The sequence below is a fragment of the Onychostoma macrolepis genome, chromosome 02, assembly GCF_012432095.1.
Source record: "Onychostoma macrolepis isolate SWU-2019 chromosome 02, ASM1243209v1, whole genome shotgun sequence".
Classification (NCBI taxonomy): domain Eukaryota; kingdom Metazoa; phylum Chordata; class Actinopteri; order Cypriniformes; family Cyprinidae; genus Onychostoma; species Onychostoma macrolepis.
The window spans coordinates 13,629,656-13,642,651 of NC_081156.1; the positions used below are offsets into that span (position 1 = coordinate 13,629,656).

At 35.5% G+C, this 12,996-nt stretch overlaps 1 protein-coding gene across 2 annotated transcripts in view; it reads right to left on the reverse strand.

The window, feature by feature from the left end:
* Positions 1–1,144: 1,144 nt before the first annotated feature.
* LOC131529479 (netrin-G1) overlaps positions 1,145–12,996 on the reverse strand; it is an 82,894-nt gene continuing 71,042 nt past the window's right edge. Inside the window, exons 5-7 of one of the 2 annotated variants that reach the window (XM_058759260.1) lie at positions 11,307–11,333; positions 11,041–11,085; positions 1,145–2,699 (exon numbers count right to left, since the gene is read on the reverse strand). In XM_058759260.1, coding sequence (XP_058615243.1) covers positions 2,449–2,699; positions 11,041–11,085; positions 11,307–11,333 — 323 coding nt within the window. In that variant the 3' untranslated portion in view covers positions 1,145–2,448. Of the gene's footprint in view, positions 2,700–10,866; positions 10,968–11,040; positions 11,086–11,306; positions 11,334–12,996 lie in introns of those variants that run through there. The other variant, XM_058759268.1, reaches the window with a different exon arrangement.

The window sequence follows — 12,996 nt, forward strand, 5'->3', positions numbered from 1 at the left end:
ATTCGAGTGCCCAGCGTGGACTTGAAAATGATTGCCGTATCACGACTGCGTGTTATGCCTCGCAGTGAGTGACATTCTCCAATCCATATTTCGTCAACACACTTCTCTTACTCATTCGTTTTGTGATTTACATTTGATTTCAGTCTCTGCTGGAAAACTTTTATTGCCGTGTCCTCAGATCCGGCCCTGTTAGTACTATATTTATGAATAGATTTCAGTTGAAATTTGAGCTTTCAGAAATTATGCCTTGACTGTAGAAAACCAGCTACTGAGTAATAGGGCCATTTACATTAACACCTATTCATTTTGCACACACTTTTACCCAAAGCGACTTGCATTGAAGGTTTTTACATTTCACCAGTTCATGCAATTGAACCCATGACCATTGGTGTTGCTAGCACCATGTTTTACAGTTTGAGCTACAGGAATGTCATCCAGTAATTGATAATTTGGGTACATTAAAAATATAGTTCACCCAATCATTTACCCACAAAGAGAGAGAACTTAAAATAGAACTAAAAATATAAGCCAAATACAGTATATATTATATACTACAAGCTTGTCAATAAGATTTTTAAAAATGTTTTTGAAAGTCACTTGTGCCCACCAACACTGTATTTATTTGATCAAAAAATACAGTTCAAATAGTTATATTACAAAATATCATTACAATTTAAAATATTTATTTTCTGTTTTAATATTATTCCGATGATGGCAAAGCTGAATTTCCAGCAGCTGTTACTTCAGTTTTTAGTGTCACATGATCCTTCAGAAATCATTCTAATATTTTGATTTGGTGTTTAAGAAACATTTCTCATTATTATCAGAGTTGAAACCATGATAAATTTTTTCAGGATTATTTGAAGAATAGAAAGCTCAAAAGAACAGCATTTTGAAATAGAAATCATTTGTAACATTATAATTGTCTTACTGTCACTTTTGATCAATTTATTCCATCCTTGATGAATAAAAGTATTAATTAAAAGAAAATCTTTCTGATCCCAGATTTTTCAACAGCAGTGTATATCAGGCTATTTACCAAGTACACACAATAGCATAGTTGCAGTGTTTAAATTTGGTAAGTTACCATCTAATAAATAGGATAATGATACTGTCAAGTAGTCATACTCTCTGATCACCCTGATGTGGTTTATTCTGGATAATGCTAAGTCTAAACAGAATCTGTCAATGAGGCCCATCATGTTTAAATTCCTTTTTCAGAACACTGACATAATTAAGCCGAACATGTCTTTCATCTATTTCAGTTTTCAATTTTGAGTTCAAAGTGTGCATACTTTGACAGATGAACGTTTCTAACATTTTTGCACCATTCTTAACAATTGTAATGTTTGGGAAAGTGCTAACCGCTAAATTCAATACACCTGCAATTTGTACAGTTTCTAAGAGCTTTGAAAACATGCCTGAACTTCTGAGAACATATGAACAGAATACACCTCTTATCTTTGAAGATTTGCTTTCACGAAATGGCAATAAAGTTCTTTTTTCATCTTTAATTCACAAACATAGTTGGCTTCAAGCAACAAAGGATTTCTCACCAAAGCCCTTTGGTGAAACCTTTCATACAGTTCGGTCGGTGAAAATGTAAACGTATGTTTTAAGCAAAACAATTAGCAACTGAACAGGAATATTCAACTTCATCAGGGCAATAAATGACCAACCCAAATTCTACAGGTTGTTGCAGCGATGCAATAAATCACGTTGCTGATCAGGGTCTTTCTTCTTGTTCCAATTCTCATTGCATGAAAACATCCCAGTACAAAATGTCAACATTTGTCTCTCATGTTACTCTATATTTGATCTTACACCAGCTCTGACTGATAATCTGGATCAATTCTTGTGTGACATACATCATGGGACTTTTACATGACTTCACAGAGTTACAAGAAGAAGCAAGAGGGTCAGGAAAAGGTAAGGTGTGAGAAGTTTGACAACCAGTCGTGTTGGTGTGTGCGTAAATTCAGGTGGCAGTCTACGAGTACATCTTGATTCATCTTCACATTGATGATTTGTCTCCAAAAAAAAATTGTATTGCAGTGTTTCTGCGCTCTGAGGCTTGAGATGAAGTTTTATCTGAAGGATGGCTTCAGAGCAGTGTAACAGTGTATTGATTTGATTTCTTCCTAACATTTTCAACAAAGACAAAGACGGTCATTAGTGTCAGATTTTTTTATGTTGTTGCTGTTTTTTGGGGTTTTTTTTTTTTGGAAATTTCCTCTTGCAGTTTCAATTTTTTTCAGTTTATCCATCATCTCTGGCAAACTTTAATTGACATAGTACTGAGTAGAAAACTTTACGGTTTCCTAAAAAGATGTTTCATTTTTTTTCCCTCATCAAAGGAGCATTTATTTTCAGTCGTTGTGTGTCCTCTAACAGGAAGTCATGATTGGAGCCCCCATGGAGAATGTCTTTGGGGCAAAAGCGTTCCCCTTAGAGTGATGTAAGGCCCCGGGTGGCCAGCAGGGAGGAGATGAGAGATAGAAGAGCCAGCGGGAGAGTCTGGGCCGTGGGCGGGGGGCGGAGGGACGGCTGGCTGGATTGCAGATCCTCGCAAGAGTCACCCTGGCACTGGGCCTTCTCACACAGTATGCCGCCAAAACCAGCCGGACACTGGCAGCGCTGGTGGTGGTGACACACACCACCGTTCTGACAGCGCAGGAGCACATTGTCACACACTCGAGCTGTGGGGAGCAGAGAAAAAGAGAGGTGAACATGCATCGCTTCCCTCCCCCCGCCAGGAAACACTTTCCAGGAAAAAAAGTGCATCCATCAAGATGATCATCAGGTTGCTGTGTGTGTGATTGTTTATGATGGGCGCTGGCGAGAGGCTCAGCGGTGTATTTTAAGGACACCACGGGGGATGTTAGTCCCACTGTAATATTGCAGAAGTGATATGATTAATCATAGAGTGAGAGGTGGGATTTGGGACAGGAAATATATCTTTGTGTGACACATTTTTCAGTGTGACCAAAATCGAAAACACCATTGCTGACTTTTGGCAAATATCTAGCATGAAGCTACCAGTGAAAATCCAAATGCTGCCAACACAATCTCACGGCAATTCCCAACTGTTTTACATTTTGGCAAATTGGTAGCTAATTAATCGAATTTTACTACTTCATAATTATTTTTTTCTGTCACACTTTATTTTAAGGTCCAATTATCGCTATTAACAAACCATTAACTATGACTTTTGCCTCAATAAATTCCTAATTTGCTGCTAATTAATAGTTAGTAATGTAGTTGTTAAATTTAGGTATTGGGTAGGATCGAGGATGTAGAATATGGTCACACAGAATGTGTGGTAACACTTTAGAATAGGGAACACTTATTCACTATTAACTACAACTTTTCCCTCAATAAATTCCTAATTTGCTGCTTATTAATAGTTAGTAAGGTAGTTGTTAAGTTTAGGTATTGGGTAGGATTGGGGATGTAGAATAAGGTCATGTAGAACAAGGCATTAATATGTGCTTAATTACTACTAATAAATGGCTAATATTTTAGTAATATGCATGCTAATAAGCAACTAGTTAAGAGACCCTAAAACAAAGTGCTACCGAATATGTGCTTTATAAATACCAATAAACAGCCAATATGATAATAATAGGCATGTTAATAAGCAACTTGTTAAAAGTGAGAATTGGTCCTTATACTAAAGTGTTGCCTTTTTTTCTTCTTAAAATAATTAGTTTTCGTATGAATTCATATGTGATCACCTTGTAAAGTTGTTGATTTTTCGTGAGACCGGGTTGATGCTGCATTGCTAGTAACTCCAGGTTGATTGGTGCTTTTTAGCATATGAAGGTTACAGCAAACTCAATCAACACCTATTGTTAAATGAACCGTTCAACAATGCTTTGACACTTCTGATGTTGGATCCATAATCTAATCATTGCAAAATGAAAAATAAACACCACATAATTAAGATTCAAGGCTTTTCCACCCCTTCAAATTTCAAGTTCAAATTCAAGACAAACAGGGAAGTGGTGTGCAATGAAATGTACGTCATGGTGCCAATCCAGTCCGAATTGCTCTAATCTCCCTTCCCTTGACCTGTAAACAAGCTCTTTAGTGGAAAAAAGATGATTGCTATTGCATTGTACTAGCTTCCATTATTGAGGAAAATGTTTGCTTTGGGAGGAGAGACGGGACTATTTGCTCAGAAACTGGGTGTAATTACATGCTGCTTTCTTCATTCAGATGGATTTCATCTTGGTCCTCTGAGAAGCAGGGACAGAACAAAACTAAAGAAAACCAGCAATGAGCAATAGTCCTAATAAACCCCATTTAAACCAGCCAGCTTAGATCTTTACGATGGTCTCCCAGCCTGGCCAAACTAGAGTTTAACTGGTTTAGTTTTTTAGCTGACCCTCTAAAACCAGTCTGACCAGAGGTGTGTTTCCCATACATAAGATGTAACTCGCTGCTTAACTAACATTAATAACACTGCTTTATTGGAGAAATTAACTAGCTCATGACTGTTTGTTTAAACTGCGGTAACTCTTCACAGTTGTTGTTCGAGCCACGTTGCTTCAATAATCAACAACAGTTGTTAATGACATCAAGCAGGCAGTGGAGTAATAACTTTGAAAAATTAATCGGTTCAGGATTGAATTCATGTCAGATTATTGTTGTAAATAATCAACTTGGCATCTGAGGAATCCTTTGCTGTTTGTTCTCCATTGTTTTGCTTTATTTCCAGATGATTTATCCAGTTGCAAGTTCTCTCTCACGTTGTCACATAGGCACTCACAAGATGTCTGCATACTCTTGAGATTTTATTGAGAACAACAGTTCAACTCTTTAACTCAGTCTCACGTACAAAACTATATCTTATCCGTAAACCCTAGTTCCCAGTCACATACACTGACGTAACCTATCCCAAAGCCTTATGGGTAATGTAGTGTAAGACACACCCCAACACACACGTCATACTCCTGAGCTTCCCGCGGTATTAAACCACTTGTTCACATGCACACTCTTCATTCTCTTGACAGACTAATAAAAGATGAGTTTTTACATATTTAAAATTAAAAATATGGATAGTGCAACATGTTTGCTTATTTTGTTCATGAGCATGATCTATTTAGGCCCACATGTTGAACTAACAAAAAAACATATTTCTAACCACAGACCAAGAGCTGCATTTCCAATCACACAAATTTTTGAGGCTGTTGATGCATGTTCATTGAATCTATGGTTTTTGGAAATAAAATCGTTAAACTGTAATATGCTGATAACGACAGAACTTTCGATCATATATTGGATAACATTGGTTTCGGGAAACACACCCCCACTCAGGGAGACTAATAAATCACTAATGTAATCACAGTTAAAAGATGCTATTAGGCCCAACACAAGTGTGTACAATGTAGAATGGCCACGAAAAGATTGCTAAATAATACTTAAACTTATTATAGGACAAATTATGTATTTTATTTTTTATAATGATCAGCTGTGTGAGCTGCAAAGTGACATGGTGAAGAGGTTTTCCGCATCAAAATCGTTACTATATTGTTCATTTTAGCATTGCTGGAGCAATGTATCGATCAATCAGAAGCCATTTTTCATTTACATATTATTAAAAACGTAATATACAGTAATTTGACTCATTTTATTATTTTCACTCTGTTTTTCCTTAGTTTAAATATAGACAGTTTTTCTGCACTATTACTAAAATTCTACTATTATACAAACAAACAGAAATGCATCACTTCAAAAGAGACACTTTTAAGCATTTTAAGTGCTGAGGGCAATTTTAACACTGAAATATCATTTTTTTTATCATATCTCTCCACGAAAAGCCCATCTGGCATGGTTTAACTGGTGCTCAGAAAAGCTCAGTGTCCGTTTTGAGAGACAACTCTGGATAGATTTTGCTGGGATTTAAACTTTAAATCTCCAGGCTTGGAGTTTACTTTGTTCACTGTGTATGGGATTAACCAAATGCTGACAGGCCTCCAGAGGACCCTACAGAGCTATTGTCTTTCCATGAGCATCTGTACCCAAGATTAGATTCGAGGGAAGGGTGAGGTTCAAGTGTACCCAGAAGACAGACCCGCTGCTGCTGCTCCTTTGACTGCTTCTTTCTTCAAATATGTACATACGCACCGAGGGAGCATTGAACACACAGACACACACGTCTGTCCCGGTTCTTCATTTTCATTGTCAAAGACGTGCAAGGTCATCCGTCATATGCAGTGTACAGTGGCTTAGATTGCATTTGCACTTGTGTTGCGCTTTACCTTCTGACCTAAGAAAAAACTGAGGTGTGAACTCTGGCCGAGGTCTGTCTCTCCCTGGGAGACGTGTGCTGTATTGCACCTTCGCCGACTATGGTGACTTTTTCACACACTAACGGAACAGAACAGGCAGCTCCTGAGTTGAGCAATAGTGACGCATGCATGCGACAGATCCATTCGTTCCCTGACAGGTCAGAGAAGAGGTTTCAGTGCTCCTTTTTGAGATGAACCTCAGAGTGGTGTACTATTATGGATGAGACTGAGATCTTCTTCAGTTTAATGATAATGCTTTAGAATAATGGTAACACTTCAGCTACTACTGTCCTATTAACTAATATGGAAACAGGATTAACTAATTATAGCGAGAACTGAGATAGTGCTTAATTAGGTAATCAGCAATGTCTAAATGAGATTAAAGTAAACACAAAATTAACAAGTCTTAGATGTGTACAGTTTTCTGTTTTGCTGTGAACGTGGTCATAAAATGCACCTTTAATTACTCCAGTGTTACGTCGTTGCTCTGCAGGAATTACTAATGATCTGGAGCATTATTTTAAAGTGAAAAATTTTACAGTATATGGCCCAGTTCACTAGAAGTTACTGCAGAGTAACTAGATAACAGGGTAATTAGTGGTGCATTCTATGACCATGTTTAAAATTTTGGTTACATATCAGATAAGTTAATGTTAGTGATTAAATGAGGAATTTCTCACAAGTGCTGTAGGTAAACAGTGCGCTGATATACAGCCATTTCTTCTTGGGTTGTGTTTAAAGACAATCTTTTGCACAGAAGTACTTCCTTCCACCACAGAGCCCAAGCCTCCATTACTAATTCGAAAATGTCAATTCAATTTAGTCAAAAGTACAAAGGCAGCACTTTGATATACAGCATTGAAATTACACAAAATATAACGTGATTAGATTTTGCCCTCTGCCAAAACTATTTGCTATGGATCAATTAATTAATTAATGAGACCAAAGACTGCCCATTAGATTTACCCAAAACAAATTATATCTCATGTTTAATCACTATAGAGACATCAGAGCCAGCAGCAAATTCTAGAAGAACTGGCTGAGGTAAGGTTGCTCTCGGTGGGTTTATGAGCACTGAACGGCCGCTGATGCCCTGGAGCTCACATCTCCGAAAACATTTAAGCAAATTTTCAAATAGACGTTATCTTTATTAACAAACCGCATATTTGAAGTCTATACAAGTAAATTCTTGCCTAAAAGTGTTAAAACTACATTCTGTGACAGTATTATTTATAAAATTATAATGAATTTGGGCATCTGCCATGCCACTCGCTGTGAGAAATACTGCAAGCGGAGTGATACAAACGGTGAAATGGTTGGAGCTCTGATATCCCTAGAATATTGCACTCTTGTTGTATAATTGGTAATATTTAGGTAACACTTTACAATAAGGTTCATTAGTTAACATTAGTTAACAACATTAGTTAACATGAACTAAGAATGAACAATACTTCTACAGCATTTCTTAATCTCAGTTAATGTTAATTTCAGCATTTACTAATGCATTATTAAAATCACAAGTTGTGTTTGTTAACATTAGTTAATGCACTGTGAGCTAACATGAACTAACAATGAACAACTCTATTTTTATTAACTAACGTTAACAAAGATGAATAAATAGTGTAATAAATGTATTGATCATTGTTTGTTCACGTTAGTTAATACATTAACTAATGTTAACAAATGACACCTTATTGTAAAGTGTTACCAATATTTAAAAATGTATCATAGTTATTTACTAGATTGTAAATAAGTTTAATTTCATTCAGTAATTACTGATTAGCTAATATGGAACTATTCCTGTCCTAATTTTGCTATACTTACTGATTAGTTAATCCTGTTTCCATTTTAGTTAATAGTTTTAAGTAGCTTAAGTGTTACTGTAGTACAACTCGTTGGTCTTGCATTGTATTGCCTAGATCAGTCATTCTCAACTGGTTTTGTTTCAAAAATAGGGATATTTTTTTTATTTTCACTGTTTAATGTAATAATTAACTAATGTCAACATAACTATTCACTTTCCATACTGTACATTATTATTGATTGTAGTTTTTATTGTTGTTTTTTTAAAAACAATAAACAAGGCACATTTATATGGTTAGTTTAATTTTATTTAGAATTGTTCTTTCCCCCCTTGCAGAACAGAACAGACCTTTAAGACATTTTTAGAATAAAATAAAATAAAGATAAATTTCACTAATAGAATATTGTGCCTTCTGCTCATCATCTACAAGCTATTTTACTGTAAGTTCCCATATATCATACACTGTCTTTATTGATTTTCAATATTTACTCTAACTCATTAACAAATTTCAGTGTCCACACTGTAAAAAGTGATAAGTTGACTTAACTTTAAAAAATTGAGGAAATCTGTTGCCTTAAAATTTTAAGTAAATAATAATTCAATTAACAAAACCTCCGTACACCTGACGGCAATAAATAGGTGCGTCGGAAACAAAGACCAGCCAGGTCAAAACTAGTTTCCATCCGACTTCCTTAAAAAGGGACTTCCTAAGAACCAATTTTATAGATTGAGAAGGATTTGTTATTCTGATGAAGACTTTATTGAAAAATCGAAAATCATGAAAAATAAGCTTCTAGATAGGGGTTACCCTTCGGGATGGATTGAAGAAGCGTTTAATAGTGCTTTTCAAAAGACGCGTCTGGAGTTGTTAAAAAAGAAAACGAAAAAAGTAAAAAAAATTTCTTTCACGTTTGTTACAACACATTCAACTAAGTATTATTTTTTAAAAACCTTTTTTCAAGAAATATTGGTATTTGTTGTCCTCTGACCCGGAGTTGGGTACCATTTTTCGACATCCACCTTTGATTGTCTATAAACGTTCCAAAAATTTAAAAGATTCTTTGGTACATGCTCGTTTTCATACAGATACGCTTGAGTCGACTCAGAGATTACTTACCCCGATACCAAATGGTAATTATCGATGTGGTAATTGTGCTCAGTGCAATAATACATCAAAAACTTCTTTCTTTTGTCATCCAAGAACCGGTAAGAAATATAGAATCAACTCTGTTATTACCTGTGTGTCTACGCATGTTGTTTATTTGATTCGTTGTCCTTGTGGTTTAGCTTATGTTGGAAAAACATCACGTCAACTTAAACAAAGAATTAGTGAACACAAGAGTTCTATTAGGAGAAAAGATTTGAATTATCCAGTTGCAGCTCATTTTCATGCCTTGAATCACGATGTTCCTACGTTACGTTTTTGTGGTATTGAAAGGGTTAATGTGCCACCTAGAGGTGGCGATATTGAATTGTTTTTACAGCAACGTGAGCTGTTTTGGATTTTTACTCTTCAGACATTATCACCTAATGGCATGAACGATGAAGCTCTATTCAATGTGATGTTATAATGTAATTTGTTCCTGATATGTGTGTTAGTATGTATGTACAGGATGTGTTTATGTGCATATATATATGGGTTAATGTTGTTAATGATGTACCCATGGTGGGTTGTTACCAATTAATGGATCTCAATAGAGATTGGTCATGATTTTGTTTTTAAATGTGGTTCACTTTGTGATTGTTTGAAAAATTCCTGATGAAGGTCATGCGACCGAAGCGTTGTTAATAAATATTTTGATATAGATATTTTTTAAAAATTGAGGAAATCTGTTGCCTTAAAATTTTAAGTAAATAATAATAATAAAAAAAAATAATAAGTTAAGTGAATTATCAAGTTCGCTTAACTTTTTTAAAAATTATTATTTACTTAATAATTTTAAGGCAACGGGTTTCCTCAATTGTTTTAAGTTAAGTCAACTTATCACTTTTTACAGTGCAATGCACATATTTCCCAGCACACTTTTCTACCCTGGGTATCTCTTTTATTATTTTTATGGTCTGAGTGATGGTTTCTCCACTGTATTCATCTGCTCGACATATTAATTTCAATCAAGCCTTTGAAATCTGTGTTCATAAACCTACCACCATCTCATCTTTTTTTTTTTTTTTTCTCACTTTCACTCTTCTATTCCACGAAGAGGCCAGGCAGAAGAAAACAGATACTTGAGCCTAATTACATTTGAGAGGTTATTAGAAGAGCCTGATATCCGGGAGGTCATCATTAAACACTACTGTCCGCTGGCTGCTTACTAAAAGAAGGTTTAGATCTAGAAGATGTGAGGTGTTGAACAACCAGACAGATTCTCACAATCTCACAATCCTCTATTTTGTTCTGCTTTTGGTCCTGACAGAAAAGAGACCACTCTCTGTCACTCACAATCAGCAGGAGAGCTGAAAATGAGAAGCCTTCAGTTTTTTCAATCCTCTTTTCTTAAAGACCCCATAAAATAAAAATGTCTTTTAGTTCATCCTTAAGCTTTGAGACCATCTATGTACTGTATATGCTAGTGACAAAATGCATTTTAGCAGCCTCTGACTAGCATTAGAAACTATCAAATCACAGTTCATAGCCATGGTGGGTTTTTGAATATGACAACGCTAACATTTTTTTCATGTTATATTTTTCAAATTCTAAACATATTGTTGTCATCAACAACCTAACAACAAACAACACAGACAATGAGTCACTCAAAACTGTTTCTTGGACAGTCTTTTGAGATTTGAGGCTGGACTGAAATCGTAGAGGAGATCAAAGTAGACATAAACAAAGGCACTTTGTTAGTATGAGGGTTTGGATCCTCAAGCTGGAAAAAAAAAATACAAATGTGTGGTTGGATGTTTTACAGGTATTAATGAGACGATTTCTGAAAGTCTTACCTTGATTTCGGTTTGCTGCTCCAAGAGAAGAAGCATTCGGTCGAACTAGATTAAATGAAAAATAAGAATCTAAATATTTCTTGGCTTTTATTCAGTATTATTTATTAATCGAGTGTTAATCTACTGGGTTTAAGTCACTTTTATCACCAGACCTTGAATTAGTATGTTTGAATATTCGAAAGAATTCAGTTTTACATATTAAGGTCTCCTTATCTATATAAACACAATACAAATGATGTCCATTATGCCATGAGTGAAAAACTCACCAGAGGTGCCAAGATTATTCGGGATACCTGGGGAAAAAAAGAAAGAACTTGCATGAATTAAACTCAATTTACAGAAGCCTTTTCAAAAAGTCAGATAAATATGTGATAACCATGCATCACAGCTTCATGTTTTCAGTGGCGACATCAGATATGGAGGAAAAAACATAATCAAACCAGCTCATATGATTCTGGCCACTCTCTGATTGTAATGAGCAGTTCTGTGTGCCACAGTATCATCACTGGCAATTACAAAACTGGGTTGAAAACTGTTATTTGTTTCAAAAAGCACACGTGCATTGGCAGGGATCAACAATGAGGGTTTTTTTTTTTTTTTTTCTTGACCTTTTGTGCCAGTAGTTCATTTTTAAATGTATTTATGTATGTATGAATGTATACAAAAAAAGTTATATATTTCAAGCACCTGGTTTATTTCTAAAGAATATTTTTTAATTATAAAAAACAAGGCTGAAACTCAAGGACAGCAGTTAGAAAATTATGGGATACTTTGCAAAACATTACATTTAGCCTAAATGTAAACTAATCACATTATAAAATAACACCAATGGCAGCATGCAGGATTTTTAAACTATATTGAAGGAGTTTCCATACTTGTTGACTGGTTTTCTGCTACTACCCATTCCAACATTTAGAATAAATACAGATGTTAATTTTGTGATTAAATGCATAGGCACAGTTTGCATTTGTCTACAAAATTAATTGTGTAGCTCTTTCTTTTAACTGCTGGAGTACATGCGGCCTGCCAGAGTGTTTTATGTTATTTATTACTCATTAATCAGCGGTGCTGTTAGTTAGCACACATTTTAATAAATGATTTAACTTTCCTATCCATCAGATTATTTTTTTATATTATTATTTTCAATCATCAACTATTATGACAGGTCTGACATTTCAAACCACTGCACCTACGTGTTGCTCTCCAGTCAGTCTACAGGACACTGTTCAAAGAATAACAGCACTGAATATCTCAGCATGCAATTGCTTCAGAACCACAGACCACTGAGGTGCTTTACACTTTATGTGATCTTTTGTATTATAGTTTCCAGGTTTTTTTAGTACAATGCTTAACCCAGCAACAGCGACTAACAGATATTTTATCGCCACATTATATTTAGCCCCAAAAGAGTTCAGACTCTGACGTGGTTGAATTCTTGCGTTCGACTCTCACAGCACATCATAGGCCTCATTACAGCATTAGCGACTCAAAGCTAATTGGGAATTCTGCTCACCTGAGCTATGAATGACAAGTCTGGAAAACAGGCAGAAGTGGACAGCTGGTAGATGAGCTCAGTGTGCATTGATTAAACCAAAACACATCTTATTTATCACAAAAGTACCGAACACACATAATTCTTCGCTTCTCAAGCACCTGTTCTTCCCACATGGGACACAACAAGAGCACAGAATTGAAAATCCTCCTCTGCAAACATAAGATCAAGATCTTAAGGTTCTGCCTGGTTAAGGCTGCCACACACGCATAATAAGCATTTCATGCATTTTTGCTGTTTATATGAAGAATGCATCTGTATGCAATGCTAATGTGACATTTGTGCATAAACGAATATGACCAATTCCACAAAACTATATACTGTAGTACACAGAGCATAAATTAATCGGCATGAATTTCATGAAATGAAATCGGCTTCCTTTCAGTTCATGAGCTGGAATTTCA